The 20651-nt window shown below is 41.9% G+C and overlaps 1 protein-coding gene across 3 annotated transcripts in view; it reads right to left on the bottom strand.

Annotated features, from left to right (window-relative positions):
• The window catches only part of tecrl2a (trans-2,3-enoyl-CoA reductase-like 2a), a 119825-nt gene that overhangs the window by 58526 nt on the left and 40648 nt on the right, over nucleotides 1-20651 (bottom strand). Inside the window, exon 2 of one of the 3 annotated variants that reach the window (XM_028811108.2) lies at nucleotides 13863-13913. In XM_028811108.2, coding sequence (XP_028666941.1) covers nucleotides 13863-13913 — 51 coding nt within the window. Of the gene's footprint in view, nucleotides 1-13862; nucleotides 14126-20651 lie in introns of those variants that run through there. The other 2 variants (XM_028811106.2, XM_028811105.2) reach the window with 2 other exon arrangements.

Below are 20651 nucleotides of genomic sequence, written 5' to 3'. Positions count from 1 at the left end.
GTTTATTTCAAGGCCTTAAATTAAATGTGTATGTTTTGAGCTAATGGGGCTGATTGAATACAATTATGATATTGCTGTCACTGTCACTGTAGGCTAACAGTTAGGCTGACAAGGCAAACACAAAGCTGCCTTTATAGTAACCTGTGGCAAGATGTACAGTAGACTTGGACACATGTGGTATGGACTAAACTCAATTTTACTGGCATAGATATTCTCTAGCACTGCACCAGGTTTTTTCATGCAGGTAGCTGTAAGATTGAGGGGGTCAACTGCCCTAATAAATGGCCCCTTTGATGATATGTAGTTCACTGTCAAAAAATTACAAAAAAGGATGAATTGAAACAATAGATTTATAGATACACTGGGCTATAAATATATATATGGCGGTGGCGGTGACTAAGTCAGTATGATCAAGGGGGGGGGGGGGGTGTATCGTTTAATAATTTGTGCATATGTCCTTCTTAAGTTGGCATATGCTGGGTTTATGTCCAAGTGTCTGTTGATGGCGTTTTCATCTGATAGCCAAGACTCGGCCAACTCTCTGGTGCTTTTTGTACTGGCCTTAAATTTTACTTTTACATTGTCCCAGTTGAATGTGTGTCCTGTTGATTTAGTATGTGCATATATCAAAGATAGTGCGTCCTTTCTTCTGACGGCGTTGCGATGTTCCTGTACACGTGTTGAGGTTTTTTTTGACGTTTGTCCTATGTATACAGCTGAGCAAGAATTGCATGGAATACTATAAACTGCGTTTCGTGTTTCGGTTGTCGATTTCTTGTTTTTAGCATTAAACAGGACCGTGTGCAGATTGTTCGTGGGTTTATGTGCTATTTTGATGCCCCACTTGGTCAGGGTGCGTGCCGTGCCTTCTGACACATTGTGGTGATATATATCCATCTATCCATCCATTATCCAACCCACTATATCCTAACTACAGGGTCATAGGGGTCTGCTGGAGCCAATCTCAGTCAACACAGGGCGCAAGGCAGAAAACAAACCTGTGGGCAGGGCGCCAGCCCACCGGAGATATCTAAATATATATATATATATATATATATATATATATATATATACTGTATATATATTTATATATATATTTTATACTGTATATATATTAAATATACATATATTAATATATATATAATATAGAAATCTTGCTGGTGAACATCACTTCAAAATGATACTCATTCTGTCACATTTTGGACTTTTCCAAGGGTCACCTCGTAGTCGAGGAATTAGCCGCCATCCTTGTTAGATGAAATCTGTCATCTTAGCTGCTCTGCCTCACTGTCTGTTAAAAATGACAGCTGGTTGTCCTGAATTTCACATATTGCAGTGTCTGGAGAGTTTTCAAAATGTTGTCATCCATGCAGCCCTGCTTTTGTTAAATTTGCATGAATGGCAAACTTATACAGGTTTTTCAAACTTGCTTTCTCTTTCAGACGTTACATTAATAGCAAGCGTGCCGCTTATTGGCTGTAATTGATGATGCGTGTTTATTTGAAAAGGAGTTGCACATTTACAGCTCCTAATTATAAATGTGGAAATCTGAGTCTCGGCTGCTTTGTGGCTATCTTAAGACACACATTTGCTCTGTGCATATACAGTGTGCAAAAAGCAGGCCGTAGCTAATTTCATTTCCATACTTTCCTGTGCTTTTGTAGTTCAAAAATTGCTTTTTTAAATTTGAAACCAAAAAGCTACATCTCAGGCCTATTTAACTTGAGAACAATGGAGTTATTTCTTATATTTTGTACCAGCAGTATAAAGGTACACTGCACTATTTAGAGTATGTGTTACTAGCCACTCACTTGAAGACTATGGGCATCATCTTCACAATTTACATTTTCTGGAAATGTTAAGGAATTTGTAGTTAAAAAATAATTCATATGATAATTTTTTTTTATTCAGCCTTCCATTTGTATAACATTTTAAAAAATGTTAAAATGTAACTGCTTTAAGTCTATATCTCAGGATAATAGAACAGTGTATATATTTTTTAATGTTTTGGCTTTATTTTACAAAGTAGAGTATGCAGAATTCTTACAACTTAATGGTGAATCATGCACTCAAGGACACCAGTGGAAATTAAGAGGAAATACATTTAGGACTGAAGCCAGAAGCAAAGAGTTGTGGGAATTTGGAACAAACTAATGTACAGTAGTTAAAGCAGAAACCTTGACACCCTTTAAGAAGTATCTGTATGACATATGGGGACAGCTTAGCTAAACAATGGTGAGAGAGTCAAGGCTGGGGGGGCCGTCAAAAAATAGGGCCTGTTAAGGTCCACTGAGGCATTCCTTATGTGATTTTTAGGTTATACACAAAATAAGTTGTTGTTGATGGACTGAATTGTCTCCTCTCATTTGTCAAGTTTCTCATGTTCTTATGTTTAATATTTTATAAAGAAGGCTAATTTTCAGGACAGTCAACTTCCATCCATCCATTTTCTAAATCCAGTTACAAAGGCAGGGTCTCAGTAAGCAACAGGCAGGAACGACCCCTGGACAGGAGCACCAGCTCATTGCAAAGTGAACAAACACACTCAGGCACACACAAAGCCAATTTAGCTTCACCAGTCCACCTAACCCGCATATCTTTGGACTGTGGGATGAAACCACAGCACCTGGAAGAAACCCACTCAACATTCAAACTCTGTGCAGGGAACAACACCCATGATGTGAACTCTGGACTCCTTACTATGACACCACTGCACCACCGTGTCACCCACACAGGGAATGGCGAGTATAAAATCGGTCTTCGTTCTTATCCATGCATCAATTACTGATGGGGGCCAGGGTCCTTTCTGGCAACTTTGGACTAAAAGCAGGAAACAATCCTGGATGTGACGCCAGTCCTGTCAGGGCAACTGTATGTGTAAATATAAAACTCCACCAGCCCAAAGTTTTTTTTTTGTTTGTTTTTTCCTCCCCCCCCATCCAAGTTATAGTGTGATTATTGGGAATTCCGTTAAGAATTTTGTTAACAGGATTCTTCTTTAAGCTGAACAATGAGTGGAGCTCCTTTTTTATATGGAGCTATACATTATGAATCCTCATATTTTATAATATTTCAAACCTAACATTAGTCTCAAATCTGTTTAGTTCAGTTCAGGATTGTGAGGAACCAGAGATTATCCTGGTAGCAATAGGATAAAGGCAGGAATCAAACCCGGATGAGGTGCCATTTGATTGCAAGCCCCAGTTGTGCACAAACCCAGTGTTACATAGCCAAATTTGGAATTCCCAATCATTCTGTTGTATTCATGTTATTCTCTGAGTTGGGTTAACAGGCCGGCAAAGTGACAAATATATACAGTACATGTTATAGAGGAAGAAAGAAACTCCTGGCAGAAGTAATGTGCACAAAGCAAAAATAATATCTATATATACAGCATAATATATATATATACTGTATATAATATACTATACATGCAGGGTGGCACAGGGAAAGGAGAAATTTTGGAATTAGGTGTTGGTGACCCTGGGGCGTTGGCAGTCGTTTGGTACCAATGTGACCTCGTTTAGAACTCCTTGCCATTAGTTATAATGGAGCACTGGAGTGGTGCGCAACGAGCGTTCTCTGTGAAACCTTTTAATAAGAATGGTGATAGTGTGACTGCTGCGCAAAGGGGATTTCGGTGTCATTACCAGTTAGGACGTCATAATCGTGTACAGTCTGCTCATACGATTACAACACGGGTGCGTAATTTCAAAGAGATGGGTTCATCCTTAAAAAAGAAGTCCCCAGGTGGAGCCACTTCGCATACTGCCCGACAATTGATGGCAGCTATTTAACAATTGTTTGGAAGGCGTGTCATTTCACGCAACGGTGACATTCCATTTTTTTTTTTCTGTGGGGACATCTTAAAAGCCAAGTGTATCGCACATGTCCTGCAACCACTGCTGCACTAAAAAGGAGGATTCAAGAGGAAATCACTGGCATTGCTCTTGACATGTTACGTCAAGCAAGGTAGAATTTCCACGACAGGCTGTCAGAATGTGTAAAAATGAATATTGAATGAATACTGATTACCATAATTAACTACATATTCTGTACGATACATTTCATCATTAAATATATTTTGTAATGTGTTTGTTCGTGCATTGAATGTCAATTGAAAATTTCCCATTTCCCTGTGCCACCCTGTATATACTGTATATCCATCCATCCATTATCCAACCCACTATATCTTAACTACAGGGTCACGGGGGTCTGCTGGAGCCAATCCCAGCCAACACAGGTCACAAGGCAGGAAACAGACCCAGGGCAGGGCGCCAGCCCGCCACAGATATATTGTATATTTGTATATATAAAAGTAAAAAAAAATGTATATAAAGTATATTTCTACATGTCTAGAGCATATACAGATATGCAATGCTGTTATTTTTGAATAACTATTAAGGATACCTAGCATTCCCCAGGCTGAGGGCATAAACTGTATTTGCGAACAAAATGGCCTACAGTCATTCCCTGTACAAATGGAGAATCTGTGCAAAGACTGGTAGAGATGTGGATTTGTATTCCAGACAAACACACCTTATATATTATACACATTGTGTTACCCAGCCTCATTCAGGTAATTTTGTCAGACTATGGCCCTCAGTAATAATCAATTATTCAGTGCTTTTCTGTATACAATGTTTAAAGTGTTTTGTTTTTTTTTTAAAACCAAGGGCTATTATTATTGGCAGGCTTTGGACCTAGGACTTCAAACTCTGAGGTTCTTGGTTCAAATCCTGCTACTGGCACTGGGTCTCCATGAGAAAGTCACTTCAGTTGTCTGTGCTCCAATTGGGAATGTAACTAATTGCACCTCAAATTTAACTTTGGATAAACATGTCCTTCAAATAATAAGCAATAATACTATTATTAGGTCATTGGACCTGCTAACTCTTGAACATGCTCTACACAATTGCCCAGGAGTAAAACATTCCTGCATTTGATCAACTCCTGCTTTTCACAATGACTTGGATTTCGTTGATGATCATTGCAAAAAAAAACAAAAAAAAAACATTTACACAAAACTGTATTCCTTTGAATTGAAATTGGTAATCAGCCATGTTCCCTCTAAGCTGTGCTATGTTTCCTTTTCATCTGCTGTGCAGCTGTTATCACGCTGCTTACTGCCCCTCCTTCACAGCAGTTTGGAAGAGCTGTGTAGCTGTTATTGCGTCTTTCACCTTTTGGTAATTTACCCATGTGTCCTGAAACTCCACAGGTCAACCACCTGCCAAGTTGTTGTTGATGTGTTGCTGCTTCTTAGCGCTTGACACTTCACAGTGTTCCAGCACCCCCATTCCGACTTATCATTCATGAATTTGTGCGTCATGGCACTCAACACTTCATGGCCGGAGGTTGACAGAGAAGAAAAAATAACGAAGATGAGAGCTGGTCTGCATCTAAGCATGCCAGTAGTCAACAGCAAAAAACAGCAATTGCTAACCAATGAGCTTTGCATCTTCTTTAAGCTTTGTCAGACTTTCTCTTTCCATTTCAAAACATAATCATGTCTCTTTTTTCCTGTCCAGGGCACCACCCCATTTTAAGTTGTCTGTCCATCAATCACTTCTACTGCATCGTTTTACTTGCATAAAATTCACTCTCAGCACATGTTAGTATAATATTAATATTGACTCAGCCAGTAAAACCAACTAAAAGTATTCCCAGGAGATGAGGAATGCATGCACTGTAAGGTTACGAACAATCTGACTAATTTTCTTTTCTTCTATAAAGTCACCAAATGTCATTGAGATCCATCAAGGAATTTTTGAGATTTTGGGGTATTTCGTTTTTCTATTTTGTTTTTTTTTCCTTTACCGATAAATCTTGATATACTGTATTAAAATGTCCTTTCTTAGTGGATTCCTTGTCTCCTAATTGTACAAACCTGACAAATATCAGCTTTTTAACTGAACGGGAAATAGTTATTATGTTGATGAGTGAATGAGTCTTGTCTTGCCTTTTATACATCCATCCATCCATCCATTGTCTCCCGCTTATCCGAGGTCGGGTCGCGGGGGCAGCAGCTTGAGCAGAGATGCCCAGACTTCCCTCTCCCCGGCCACTTCTTCTAGCTCTTCCGGGAGAATCCCAAGGCGTTCCCAGGCCAGTCGAGAGACATAGTCCCTCCAGCGTGTCCTGGGTCTTCCCCGGGGCCTCCTCCCGGTTGGACGTGCCCGGAACACCTCACCAGGGAGGCGTCCAGGAGGCATCCTGATCAGATGCCCGAGCCACCTCATCTGACTCCTCTCGATGCGGAGGAGCAGCGGCTCTACTCTGAGCCCCTCCCGGATGACTGAGCTTCTCACCTTATCTTTAAGGGAAAGCCCAGACACCCTGCGGAGGAAACTCATTTCAGCCGCTTGTATTCGCGATCTCGTTCTTTCGGTCACTACCCATAGTTCATGACCATAGGTGAGGGTAGGAACATAGATTGACTGGTAAATTGAGAGCTTCGCCTTGCGGCTCAGCTCCTTTTTCACCACGACAGACCGATGCAGCACCCGCATTACTGCGGATGCCGCACCGATCCGCCTGTCGATCTCACGCTCCATTCTTCCCTCACTCGTGAACAAGATCCCGAGATACTTGAACTCCTCCACTTGAAGCAGGATCTCGCTACCAACCCTGAGAGGGCACTCCACCCTTTTCTGGCTGAGGACCATGGTCTCGGATTTGGAGGTGCTGATTCTCATTCCAGCCGCTTCACACTCGGCTGCGAACCGATCCAGAGAGAGCTGAAGATCACGGCCTGATGAAGCAAACAGGACAACATCATCTGCAAAAAGCAGTGACCCAATCCTGAGCCCACCAAACCGGACCCCCTCAACGCCCTGGCTGCGCCTAGAAATTCTGTCCATAAAAGTTATGAACAGAATCGGTGACAAAGGGCAGCCCTGGCGGAGTCCAACTCTCACTGGAAACGGGTTTGACTTACTGCCGGCAATGCGGACCAAGCTCTGGCACCGATCGTACAGGGACCGAACAGCCCTTATCAGGGGGGCCGGTACCCCATACTCTCGGAGTACCCCCCACAGGATTCCCCGAGGGACACGGTCGAATGCCTTTTCCAAGTCCACAAAACACATGTAGACTGGTTGGGCAAACTCCCATGCACCCTCCAGGACCCTGCTAAGGGTATAGAGCTGGTCCACTGTTCCGCGACCAGGACGAAAACCACACTGTTCCTCCTGAATCCGAGGCTTGACTATCCGACGGACCCTCCTCTCCAGGACCCCTGAATAAACTTTTCCAGGGAGGCTGAGGAGTGTGATCCCTCTGTAGTTGGAACACACCCTCCGGTCCCCCTTCTTAAAGAGGGGGACCACCACCCCAGTCTGCCAATCCAGAGGCACTGTCCCTGATGTCCATGCGATGTTGCAGAGGCGTGTCAACCAAGACAGTCCTACAACATCCAGAGCCTTGAGGAACTCCGGGCGTATCTCATCCACCCCCGGGGCCCTGCCACCAAGGAGTTTTTTGACCACCTCGGTGACCTCAGTCCCAGAGATGGGGGAGCCCACCTCTGAGTCCCCAGGCTCTGCTTCCTCATTGGAAGGCATGTTAATGGGATTGAGGAGGTCTTCGAAGTACTCCCCCCACCGACCCACAACGTCCCGAGTCGAGGTCAGCAGCGCACCATCCCCACCATATACAGTGTTGACACTGCACTGCTTCCCCTTCCTGAGACGCCGGATGGTGGACCAGAATCTCCTCGAAGCCGTCCGAAAGTCGTTCTCCATGGCCTCCCCAAACTCCTCCCACGCCCGAGTTTTTGCCTCAGCAACCACCAAAGCCGCATTCCGCTTGGCCTGCCGGTACCTATCAGCTGCCTCCAGGGTCCCACAGGACAAAAGGGTCCTGTAGGACTCCTTCTTCAGCTTGACGGCATCCTTCACCACCGGTGTCCACCAACGGGTTCGGGGATTGCCGCCACGACAGGCACCGACCACCTTACGGCCACAGCTCCGGTCAGCCGCCTCAACAATAGAGGCACGGAACATGGCCCATTCGGACTCGATGTCCCCCACCTCCCTCGGGACATGGTCGAAGTTCTGCCGGAGGTGGGAGTTGAAGCTACTTCTGACAGGGGGCTCTGCCAGACGTTCCCAGCAGACCCTCACAACACGTTTGGGCCTACCACGCCTGACCGGCATCCTCCCCCACCATCGAAGCCAACTCACCACCAGGTGGTGATCAGTTGACAGCTCCGCCCCTCTCTTCACCCGAGTGTCCAAGACATGTGGCTGCAAGTCAGACGACACGACCACAAAGTCGATCATCGAACTCAGGCCTAGGGTGTCCTGGTGCCAAGTGCACATATGAACACCCCTATGCTTGAACATGGTGTTCGTTATGGACAATCCGTGACGAGCACAGAAGTCCAATAACAAAACACCGCTCGGGTTTAGATCGGGGGGGCCATTCCTCCCAATCACGCCCTTCCAGGTCTCACTGTCATTGCCCACGTGAGCATTGAAGTCTCCCAGCAGAATGAGGGAGTCCCCAGAAGGTATGCCCTCTAGCACCTCCTCCAGGGACTCCAAAAAGGGTGGGTACTCCGAACTGCTGTTCGGTGCATACGCACAAACAACAGTTAGGACCCGTCCCCCCCACCCGAAGGCGAAGGGAGGCTACCCTCTCGTCAACCGGGGTAAACCCCAATGTACAGGCTCCAAGTCGGGGGGCAATAAGTATACCCACACCCGCTCGGCGCCTCTCACCGGGGGCAACTCCAGAGTGGTACAGAGTCCAGCCCCTCTCAAGGAGATTGGTTCCAGAGTCCAAGGTGTGCGTCGAGGTGAGTCTGACTATATCTAGCCGGAACCTCTCAACTTCGCACACTAGCTTAGGCTCTTTCCCCTTCAGAGAGGTGACATTCCACGTCCCAAGAGCCAGCTTCTGTAGCCGAGGATCGGACCGCCAAGGTCCCCGCCTTCGGCCACCACCCAACTCACACTGCACCCGACCTCCTTGGCCCCTCCCATAGGTGGTGAGCCCATGGGAAGGGGGACCCACGTTGCCTCTTCGGGCTGTGCCCGGCCGAGCTCCATGGGTGCAGGCCCGGCCACCAGGTGCTCGCCATCGAGCCCCACCTCCAGGCCTGGCTCCAGAGTGGGGCCCCGGTGACCCACGTCCGGGCAAGGGAAAACGGCGTCCAAAGTTTTCATTCATCATAGAAGGTTTGAACCGCTCTTTGTCTCATCCCTCACCTAGGACCAGTTTGCCTTGGGTGGCCCTACCAGGGGCATAAAGCCCCGGACAACAGAGCTCTGTTTCTACCTTTGTTTTATGTGTGTTTTAACAAATGTGTATTTATATGTGTCCAAGTTCAGTATTTAGTAGTTAACATAACCTATAATTGTATATTGACTGAGAATTGACTCAGTGAAGAAAATCATGCAAAAGAAGAGTTGTATTGTGTTGTATTGGAATATATGTTGGCTTAGGTGTAGTATTCAAAACGAGTGATCCTCTTCTTTGTTGACTTTTGATATTTTGATGACAGTATGCATTAAAGAATACACATTTTGCATTAGTTTCACTATATTGCTGTGATCCTTCATTTATTAGTCCTAGACATGTTTTGGTTGGCTATGGGCAACATGCTGCAACAGTGATAAGAGCTGCTGCTTCACAACCCAAGAGTCCAAGGTTCAAATCCCATCACTGTCATTGAGTAGTTAGTTTGGTCTTCTTGTGTTTGCATGGATTTTAAACTAACGCCCTTACAACTTGTGCACCAGCCTTATTGGCAGCTCTAAAGTAGCGCATATTGTCTCACCTTTGATAGGCGTTAACAGGGTTGGTTTCTGCTATGTACCTAATGCTGCCATGGAACTCTGAATTGTGTCAAGGGGGGTATTTTTCATACATGGATTACTCGTTTAGCCGGATGTAATTGTTGACGATTTGGCCTGATCCTGGATCTGTCGGTTTTTCGAAACTCTTGCTGGCTGTGTTGTCATTGCAACACATTCAAATCCTCAAACCTGCTCGGAGCAGGTTTGTTCGATGTAAACAAGGATTAACTCACACACTTAATCAGTGTCCGTGCGTGGAATTCATTCAGTCATGACTTTGCTGTTCTTGAATGAGCGACCAATTGATATATCGGTACGCAAATTATAAGAAGAGAATTTTTTCATATAGAGAGTGTTTTGCGCGATCGGCAAGATCCTTTATTTCTCCCGGAGGAAATTCTTTCCGAAAGATACCGCTTTAGCCGAGGGGGAATATTGTACCTCAAAGACTTATTAGGACCTTATATTCGAAGTCAAACTCTGCGAAGTTGGGCTCTCACAACCACACAGACAGTATGCATTGCTTTGAGGTTTTTTGCAAGCGGAATTTTTTTTATAAACTGTAAGCGATGCGGAAAATCAATCTAAAAGTGCAGTTTGCCAGGCAATTTGTAAAGTCTGTTTTGCTCTGAAATATTTCCTTCAGGTTTTCATAGTGTTTCCTGGACACCTGCGTGTGCAGACAATAAAAGAGGCATTTCATGCCATTGCAGGTAGGTAATACACAAGCTAAAACACCCACAGTTCCATAAAGAATCTCACAATCAACCTAACATTCTCATTACCCAGGATTTCCAAATGTGATTGGGGCACATGGGACTGATCAGAGTGGAGTTTGATCAAACATTATTTGGAAAATGTACCTCTCCTCCTGATGAATAATCAGACACAGTGTCTTCATCAAATATTTAACCTTCGTCAATATCTCGTTGGTCAGACACAGGTTCTAGGGATATGACATTCCCTGCAACTGACCCAACAAAAAAGGAGGGCTATATGGAACATACCTATGGCACACATGGAGGACAAATATATGCAATGACCATCCTTTACCTGAAATGAAGTGACCACTGCATCCTGCCACTGGTTCTGAGGAGGAGCTTCCCCTTGGAATGCCCTTAGAAACAGGGCGATGGGCATTTTGCTGGAGAGCCAACTCTTCTGCAGGGGTTAGGTCTGGACCGCGTGGACCTCCACCTCTTTTTTGCTTGTCTGCCTTCTTATTAGCTTTAGAGTTAATGTTTTTTATATTATATATGATTCTTTATGTCAGCAATTCTTTAAATAGTTATATACCAATATTTACCAGTTTGAAGTATATTCTTGTACTTCACTTTAACCTGTTCCCATGTTCTCCTTGTGCTCACGTTTGATCTGGAATTATGACATATTAAATAATAATTAATCTGACACATAGGAAATGAAACGCTGCTTTCAGTAAGTACAATGCTCACTACTTAGTGTTTAATTTGTCGGCCACTTTTTGCCAGCCAACTTTTCTGGTTTAGGCTGCTTTTGCAGTGTTACCCCTTGTGCATATTAAATCTTGAGATTCTTTATGTCCTTTGAATAAAAGGTCCTGCTCCGCTGTGTGAAAAAAAAATGCGCCCATTCGTTCGTCATTTTGTTACAGCCTATCAAAGACTTGCTGATCATGTTTTCTAGACTCAATATATATGGGCTTTTCACTCAGCGCGGGCGCACGCATTTATCTCAGATGATTAGATCCAGCTAGACTAATCTACCACACGGCTGCGTTCGAAAAACGACTTATCCCGGATGAGTTTCACTTGCATTAACTCATCCAAGATGAAGCATCTGATCTCGGATGATTTAAGCGACGTACGGAAAATACCCCCAAGAAGTTTTGATGATGGGTGAATAGATTTGTTTTTTTTTTCTTTCCCCCCAACATATTTTGTTATAAAAATATTGACATTTATGATGAACCTGTGTAATTACTGTTTGATATTGCTATATTTTATCTTTATTTACTAAAATGTGCCAAGAAACGATACTGGGGCTCCTTTATACCAACAGCAATACACCTACATAATGTCTCACTGGGACTGGGACTGCCAAGTCAGAAATTTTCTTGCTTTGTAATTAGTCTGCTGCATGTTCAGATTAAAGTGTTTGTATGTTTATTTATTTGCTTACTTACTTTCCTTCCTATTTATGTAGTTATTCATTTAAACAGCTTTTGCAAAAGCCAACTATCTTTCTAGGGTCCAATTTATCTATCTATCTATCTATCTATCTATCTATCTATCTATCTATCTATCTATCTATCTATCTATCTATCTATCTATCTATCTATCTATCTATCTATCTATCTATCTATCAATTATATAGTGCTCTATCTATCTATCTATCTATCTATCTATCTATCTATCTATCTATCTATCTATCTATCTATCTATCTATCTATCTATCTATCTATCTATCTATCTATCTATCGAATTATATAGTGCTCTATCTATCTATCTATCTATCTATCTATCTATCTATCTATCTATCTATCTATCTATCTATCTATCTATCTATCTATCTATATAGTGCTCTATCTATCTATCTATCTATCTATCTATCTATCTATCTATCTATCTATCTATCTATCTATCTATCTATCTATCTATCTATCTATCTATCTGTCTATCAAATTATGTAGTTATCTATCTATCTATCATGCACAGTGTGTGTTGGTGTGGAAGTTTAATAAATATATTTGTTTTTAATTTCATTTACTTTGGAAAATAAATAAAATGACTGAATGCATTGGAACAAATGAATGGGTTGTAGTGGTCTAGCCTGACAGCACAGGACACAAGACAAGACATCCAGACCATTTAATTTAATTTCATTTTATGATTTAATGCAACAGTGCAAATCTGTCGGTGAGAAGTACAATAAATGAACATTAATTGAACTCAACTTGACATTTTTCAGGAGCATAGCCATTAATTAATTAGAGAAACTACATGAATTATATTTCAGTCTATGATCAATCAGTTAAAACTATCAAAAATATGTTTTAGAGGGGGTTCAAAATCAAACACCCAGCATCACCAATAGCTATGCACACCTATGTTCACGTTTAAGTTTTAATATCAATATCTCTCATTTTTTTCCTTGCTTGATAAACTAATTACACATGAAGAATATCATAATATTTTCAAACTCGCTAAATCCATTTTAGAGTGACTCTTGGCAGCATTGCCCACAAATCAGGAAAATCCATTCAAACATGGGGAGAATGTGCAAACTCCACAGGGATTTTAGCCTAGGATGCTTAATCCGTGTGTAGCTCTTGATGTGTGTGTGATTAGTGGAAAAGGAGCCTTCCAACTGCTTTAGAGCTGTCTTCAGAGTGATAAACACAAATGCCATCTTAGGTGGCCCTTCCTGATGTGTGAAACTTTCACTTCTGCCTTCCCCCACCGATGCACACTGTAGCGGTTCTCTGGAGTATTTGGTTACAAACATTTGCAAGCAATCTACAGTAGTCATAAAAACATTATAAATCATTTAGTAATTTGGTGCAAATTGTCATATTGTGTCTGAGATTAGTTATTTTAGTATTAATGACATGGATATTTTAAAAAAAGGAACAAGTTCTGGTACTAATGTCCAGATGCTGAGTTGAATTTTCCAATTCATATTTGGTTATTTTAAAATAGCCTTTATTTCCTATAATATCATTCATCATCCTAAAACAGCATACAGATGCTTTCCTACTTTAAAGCAAATCACAAAATACAATTAATCAAAGGTTTGCACAACAGAGCAAAATTTCCCCGACAGGAATCTACATCAATCCACAGCAATATTATTTCAGTAAACTGATGAGCAAAGCTGAAAATGAATCATTCTACAGCAGCTTATTGCATACATTTTAGTATACAGTGTGCTATTTGGTTTTTCATGATTGCACTAGCAGAACTGCGTTTTAACACTCTCTCTGCATATTATGCTGCCTATTAAGAATTGGCCATCCCGTTTTAGCTCTGAATGTGCTAGGTCACGACTTCAATCTGATCAAATGAAATCTCTTACCTTGTCCAGAAAACAGAGCTGCTCCTTTGTCTTCGGATCCAGGATCTCCACCTCAAAGAAAACATAATTTTTAATTTTGGCTGGCTCCCCCAGCTCAGTCAGACCCTCCTCGCATACTTTCTTAATGAAATGAGAAACGGCAAATAAATTCCTCAATTCCACCGACTGAGCAGGGGCCATACTCTCTTTTAATGCCTGCAGTCCTTCAGAACAAGCAACATCAGTGCAAAGGTGCAGCGAGAAAGTGCCGCGTACTTGGCCCCTCACACGAAGACTCTAGCCAAGGGTATGCGGCTGGCATGCTGCGAGTGACCTCATTGATATATAAGCTTATGCAACAGGAGAATGAAATTCCTCATGTCCAACTAAAAACACATTTGCAATCAGCCTGCTGAAAGATGCAAATTATTCATTTGGATTATATTATTTTTTTATTTCTTTAGGAAGGGAAAGCTAAGTATGTCATCAGCTAATTGCTACTGAGGAAAAGTTTTGCAACTTTTCGCTTACAGTGACACCATCTAGAAAACTGGTTAGCTCTAGAGTTTCATTATCGTCTGCCTCAGCAGGGGTCAGGTTTATGCTATCCTCATAAAAACCATCCCTGAGATGCAGAAAACATCCACAGGTTCAGTAAGCTATAGTAAAATCCACAAATAATTACAGGAGTCAGTTCTCAGGTTCTTAAAGCCTGTGCTAACCAACTTTATGGTATCCACTGTCACCTGTTCAGTCTGTTCCTAAGGCTCCAGAAAGTGCCATTGCTGTGGAAGACATCCTACATTGTTCCTGTTCCAAAGAAGACAGGCACCTCTTCACCTAATGACTACAGACCAGTGGCACTATACATCTCACATCATGAAGATCTTTGAGAGGTTGGTCTTGGACTATATGGATCCTCTTGTAGTAGACCACCTGGTCCCACTGCTGTTTGCCTATTGAACAAAGATTTGAGTGGAGCATTCAATTATCCATCTGCTGCACAAGGCTTATTTTCACTTGGCAGCACTGTCATGATTATGTTTTTTCATTTCTCCAGTGCCTTGAATACCATTCAGCCATCACCAATGAGGGGCAAACTCAGTGATGTGCATGTGGATGAGCCAATGGTGTCCTAGATAATGGACGGGAAGACTGCAGTTTGTGAGATTCAAGGACTGCGTTTCTGATACAAATACGAACAACACTGGAGCACCATAAGGAACAGCCGTGTCTGTTTTTCTCTTCATTCTGTACATGTCAGACTATAAATGTAACACCAGGTCATTTCACTTGAAGAAATTCTCAAATGATTTTGTACTTATGGGGAGTATTGATAAGGGAGATGAGAAAGAGTATAGGAGTCAGGTGGAGAACTTTGTTTCTTGGTGCAAAGAGAATTATCTGCATCTTAACATCACAAAAAGCAAGGAACTGGTTACTGACTTTCACTGCACCAAAGAACCTCTATGTCTGAGTGTGATTCAGGGAGTGGATGTAGAGGTTACTTGGGGGGGGGGGGGGGGGGGTCCACATCAATGACAGGTTGGGCAAGTATTGGAACAGAGAGGAACAATATAAGAAAGTTCAGAATAGACCATTTTTTGTGTTAGGAGATTGCATTCCTTCAATGTGGGTGGAAAGAATGGAGAGAATGGCGACCTCTTTTACATGTTCTACAACTCTGTGTTGGCCAGTGTGGTTTGTCTATGCTGTGGGGTGCTGGTTTGGTAACATCACTTCAGGTGAGGCCCATCAAGTCAACAAGCTAATTAAAAGGGCACACTCATTTAAGGAACACACTCTGGACCCCCAGGAGGTATTAACAAAGGAGAGAATTAAAACAAAACTGAGTGTCATTATGAACAATGCTGAACATTCTCTCTAACATACTAACAGTGTGGACATTCAGCAGTGGTGTAGCAAGAAATACTACTGGGGCTCCTTTACACCAACAGCAATGTGCTTGCATAACGCCTCGCTGTGGCTGTGACTGAGAAGTCAGAATTTTTTTTTTTAAGGATTCATACTTTTAAGTCATTCTGTTGTGTGTTCAGACCATAGTGTGTGTGCATATTGATATTTATTTATCTAGCTAATGTATTTATTTAAGGGGTTTCTGTAAAAAGCCAAATTTCCCCCTGGAGACAAATAAAGTTCATTTATTCTATCTATCTGTCTATGTGTATGTCTGTCTGTCTATCTAATCTACCACTGGTGCACTTACCATTAATTGCCAGAGTTACTCAATCCTGTTCTGAATCGTGGAAGGGGAGTGGGACATGAACAAACCCTGCATGTGATGTGATTCACATTTCCAGACCATTCAATTTAATTTTTGCTGCCACCCATTACACACTTTAAGAAATGATGACTAAATTAGGCATGCTTAGCTCTCTGGGTATATTAGCAGAAAACTGGTTTACCAGGCATACTTCTCATGCTCCTCAAGGAGGACAAGATCTGAGTTCACAACGCAGTGGTGGAGCACCATGACATCTGTCATAGTGGTATACATTAATGAGACTGTAAATCATGCAACTACACACTACCTTGAACAAATCCCACCACTAGTTCACAGTGTTACTATCAGCTAGTCACCTAATGAGTCTTCAGTATTGTGCAGATGTATAGTGAGATGTTGCATGTTACGTGAAATATTCAAAACTTTCAAGGTGCGTTATTCATCCAAAGGGACACAACTGAAAAGAACCATTTCTGGAACCTTCTTTGACCCTAAACCTTTACCAGTGAAGGGTCAAAGAAATTGAAAACGTATTCCAAAAGTAGCAGGTAGAATACAGAAACTGTACCAGGATGGGGAGTCACACACACACTCATTAAAAAACACACACAAATTAAGAGTTATCACTTAACCTGAGAGTGGCTCAGTCGCTAAGTGTGTAGGGCTGCTGCCTCACAGAACCCAGATGTTGTCTGCCTTGAGTCTACACTTTATTCTTGCTGCCTCATGGGTTTTACTTAGGTTGTTCCAGTTGTACTCCTATACCCCTAAGGACGGACAGGTTAACACCATATGTGATTTTTCCGGTAACATTCAATCGTAGCCTTCATTTATGTCATGTTTGTGAGTCAGAGGCAGTCAGTATTGAGCTTCCAAGGAGCCAGTCACGATTCAGAGACTCACTCCAACTAGTCCACAACTAGCTCTGACAAAGTTAAACAGTGACAGTAAAGTATGTCTTTAGTAATAGGGGCAGTGCATGAAAGCTGACAATCAAAGAATGCTCATCCAGAAGCACAATGCATATAAAGCAGCAATGAGAAATATGGAACATGCATGTGCTGGAACTTAAAACAGAAGAGAAGATTGTCTGTTTGATGTCTCATGTTGTAAGTCCCACCACAAGATGGGAGAAAAAGGGTTGAGATAATAGCTATGGGCCAACTCACCATAGCTGTTAACCCTTTGTACAGCGCTGGCTCCATCAGGTAGCATGCTACTGGAGGTGAGTGTGACTGTGCTGGAGGGTTGTCAAGCAGTCAGTAATATAACATGAAAGACTTTTTTATTCACTTAAACTGACATGATCTGACAATGATATAACAACGGCAGCTGGAAAGTCTGACATGCCCCACAACTAAAAGTTCTTTATATTAATTGACCATATGACTGGATAACAGACATATGGGTTATGTAACATGAGGGTATAGCACTGGTCATTATTGGCTTCTGTTATGTCATGAGCGTCTTTCTCTTCATTCTGCTAGAAAACATGAGATTAAACATTTCTCTCGGTCACCACTACAAAGTACATGGGCTAAGTAACATGTCAAAAGGTTTCATTTTCGGGAAGACTATTCTTTTGATTTGAATCAGTTCTGTCTGGACATCATTATTTTAAGTTAAACCAGCTGAAACAAAGCTTAAGCAAACCAGGGGATATGTGTCTTCTTTACGGATGCTTGAAATGATAAATGCCATTGAACAAACAAATCTTAGTATGGCATTTTGAAATATCCACTATGCAAGTGGTGTCTCTTGTCTGTCTCTCTGTTTGTTTCATTTATCATATTTTATTACACTCCTGTATTATATTCTCCACAATGAAAATAATCAGATTTTATATATTGCTATCCTAGCTCTATTTTCACAGACATAACTTCCCTTTAGATTAACATTATGTTAACAGACTTATGTGAGATAATGAAGGCGTAATTTTTATGAGCTTTTCCAAATAATGTTAAATAAATTTGCAAATCCACCCATTTTTCTATTCACCTTCATGAGGAGTCTAAATCACAATCCTGGAGGACTGCAGTGGCTACTTTTTGTTAGAGCCAATTTCTTAATCAGAAGCCAGTGCTTACTGTTCGTCTAACTTTTTCCTTCATTCTTTGGCTTGTCAGGCCTCTCACTTTATCACACCCAGCATTTCCAATGTTGTTAATTTTCATTTTAACTGAGCATATTGTATAAATGTTTGGTGAATGAAAGCAGACCACTATCTAATTTCTCCACCTTTTTCTTTATGAATATTGTTTTTAAAAAATACTCACACTGGTGCACATGCGATCACATTAGCTGGTTAGCTGTTTGTTGCCCTTCCATTTTAATTGTAATTAGCTGCTTGGCAAGGTTACAAAAATATGTAAGGGTCCTGAATCATTACAAATGTGACAGAATGAAAACATAATGTTCCCATAGCCATATTAGCTGCCTTCTAATTAAGAATTTGGATTGAAAAGTAAATTTGCAGCCACTGTCTCTCCAAAATTGAGACTGGAAACTCTGACCTAAATTATACACCTTCTTTCTTACTTGGTTTTGAGTAAAGACGAAGAAAGCAAAAACCTCTTACACCCTAACTATACTACAGTCACAGAATGATTCATGTACACTGGGTGCAGTTGGTCTGAGTCCAATGCAATCGTATTACCCCCTCATGTAAACTCTACTAAAGGGCTGCTGGGTACAAGTGGCACAACTCAGGCAACAGCCTTGGACGGGCCATCAGTTCACCTAACAACACACTCAGACGCACACTGAGCCAATTTAGCATCCCAAATTTAACCAAGAACTCTTTGGAAGGAAACCACAGAAGCCAGATAAAATTATTTTGGATAATGTTACCTGAGTTGTTAACTGCATGACATGACATTCTGAAATGTGTGTAATTCCAATACAGTGATACAGGGGCACAAAGTCTATCAAAGCAACATTCGAAACAAGGTAAGAAACAGATACGAACGGGATGCTAGTCCATCACTAACAAGAGGGCCAGTTTGAAATCACCAACTGACCTAACACACAGGTCTTAGGGAATATAGGAGAAAGACCCAAGCAGACATGGGTAGAATGTACAAACTGTACATGGACAACAACTAAGTGTGGAAATTGAACTCAGGACACTGGATGCATGACACAGCAATGCTAACAACTGTGCCACTGTCCCAGGTTGTTGATGATCTCTTTTGTATTAACCTTGGAGAGACATATCACTGCAGCAATGGAATAACATACTCACACCTCCTTTTCTCATAGCTGTGTCCTTAACATCGGTGGCCACCTATGTGTTTATCTTGAGGCCTATTTAACAATGCTGGGCTCCTGTCCTTCCAGTCTCTGCAATCTCTAATTTCTCTTCCTTCCTCATCCCTTTTCTTTTATTTAGATATGTGTTTATTGTTAAGGACATGCGGTATCTCAGTTTTCTCTGATTTGCCTCCTCATCCTTTTGACTCCCTATCTCACTCTTTCTCCTGCTCCAAGCATTGATTCTTTACCCTTTAAACAGTATTGCGTAGCTCAGCTTACAAACCTCTCCCCTTAATTTCAGTATGGCTCAGGGTCCTGTCTCCTTCCTCTACTTTGCCTGCCTGGGTGTCCATATTTCATAATATAAAACATTGTTGCCAAAAGCCTAATGATCACCAAAATAAAGTTTATTTATAGATTTTACCTTACTCTCCATAAGTGTTATCTGATTGATCTTGAACCTGATCCTCTTTGCTACTTTTGCTCACTGGGTGTCCCTCATATTTTTAATCTCCACATATTGCAGTTCTGCCCCTCCTGTTTTTTGCCCCTCTGGACTTTTTTTTATCTCACTCCTGATCTTCTTGTTTTTCTTGATATTCCACTATTGCTTTAATTTATTTCCTTTAGATCTATCCACCCAATATGTCACCTGATACCATCAGACCATTGTCTTCTTAGGCGGTCTTGCTGTTAAACGTCTCCTTGATTCACACAAATTAGAACTGGACATCTTCTTGTTAGTTTATTACATATGGCGTTATCTGCATCTCGAATTAACAAAGCACCCATGAAAACCATTGAGGGCTTGCCTACCACTGTTCAGTCTTTAAAATTAGGGGAGTGGGTGTCATCAGGGTATGGATTCTGATACAAATATTTCATACATTTCTGTTTAGATAGATTGCAAATATTGTATTCGTCCTGAAGGTGAAATGTCATGTCAGTCCAGACCAGGGCTAGCTTGGGGGATGTTTTTTTAGCCCGGGGGGTGGTTGGTTGGTTTGGCAGTCATGGTCTGCTGAAACATATCCCAACTAGCAATGGGTGCAAGACAATAATAAACCCTGGACAGGGCCCCAGTCCATTGCGGGACAAATACACACACTCATCCACACAGTAAACACACACAAGGGCCAATTTTGCATTGCCAGTCCACCTAACCTGCATGTCTTGGGACAGCAGGAGGAAACCAGAACACCCAGAGGAAACTCCACACAGGTAGGACCCAGGACATGAGCCCTGGTCTCCTTACTTGTGCCCAATGGGAAATGAAAACTTTAATTGCCTATACTGGAGATACATACATT

Source organism: Erpetoichthys calabaricus, chromosome 10, assembly GCF_900747795.2.
Source record: "Erpetoichthys calabaricus chromosome 10, fErpCal1.3, whole genome shotgun sequence".
Taxonomy (NCBI): Eukaryota; Metazoa; Chordata; class Cladistia; order Polypteriformes; family Polypteridae; genus Erpetoichthys; species Erpetoichthys calabaricus.
Note: the sequence above shows the minus strand (reverse complement) of the source record. Positions and strands in the feature narration are given on the sequence as shown.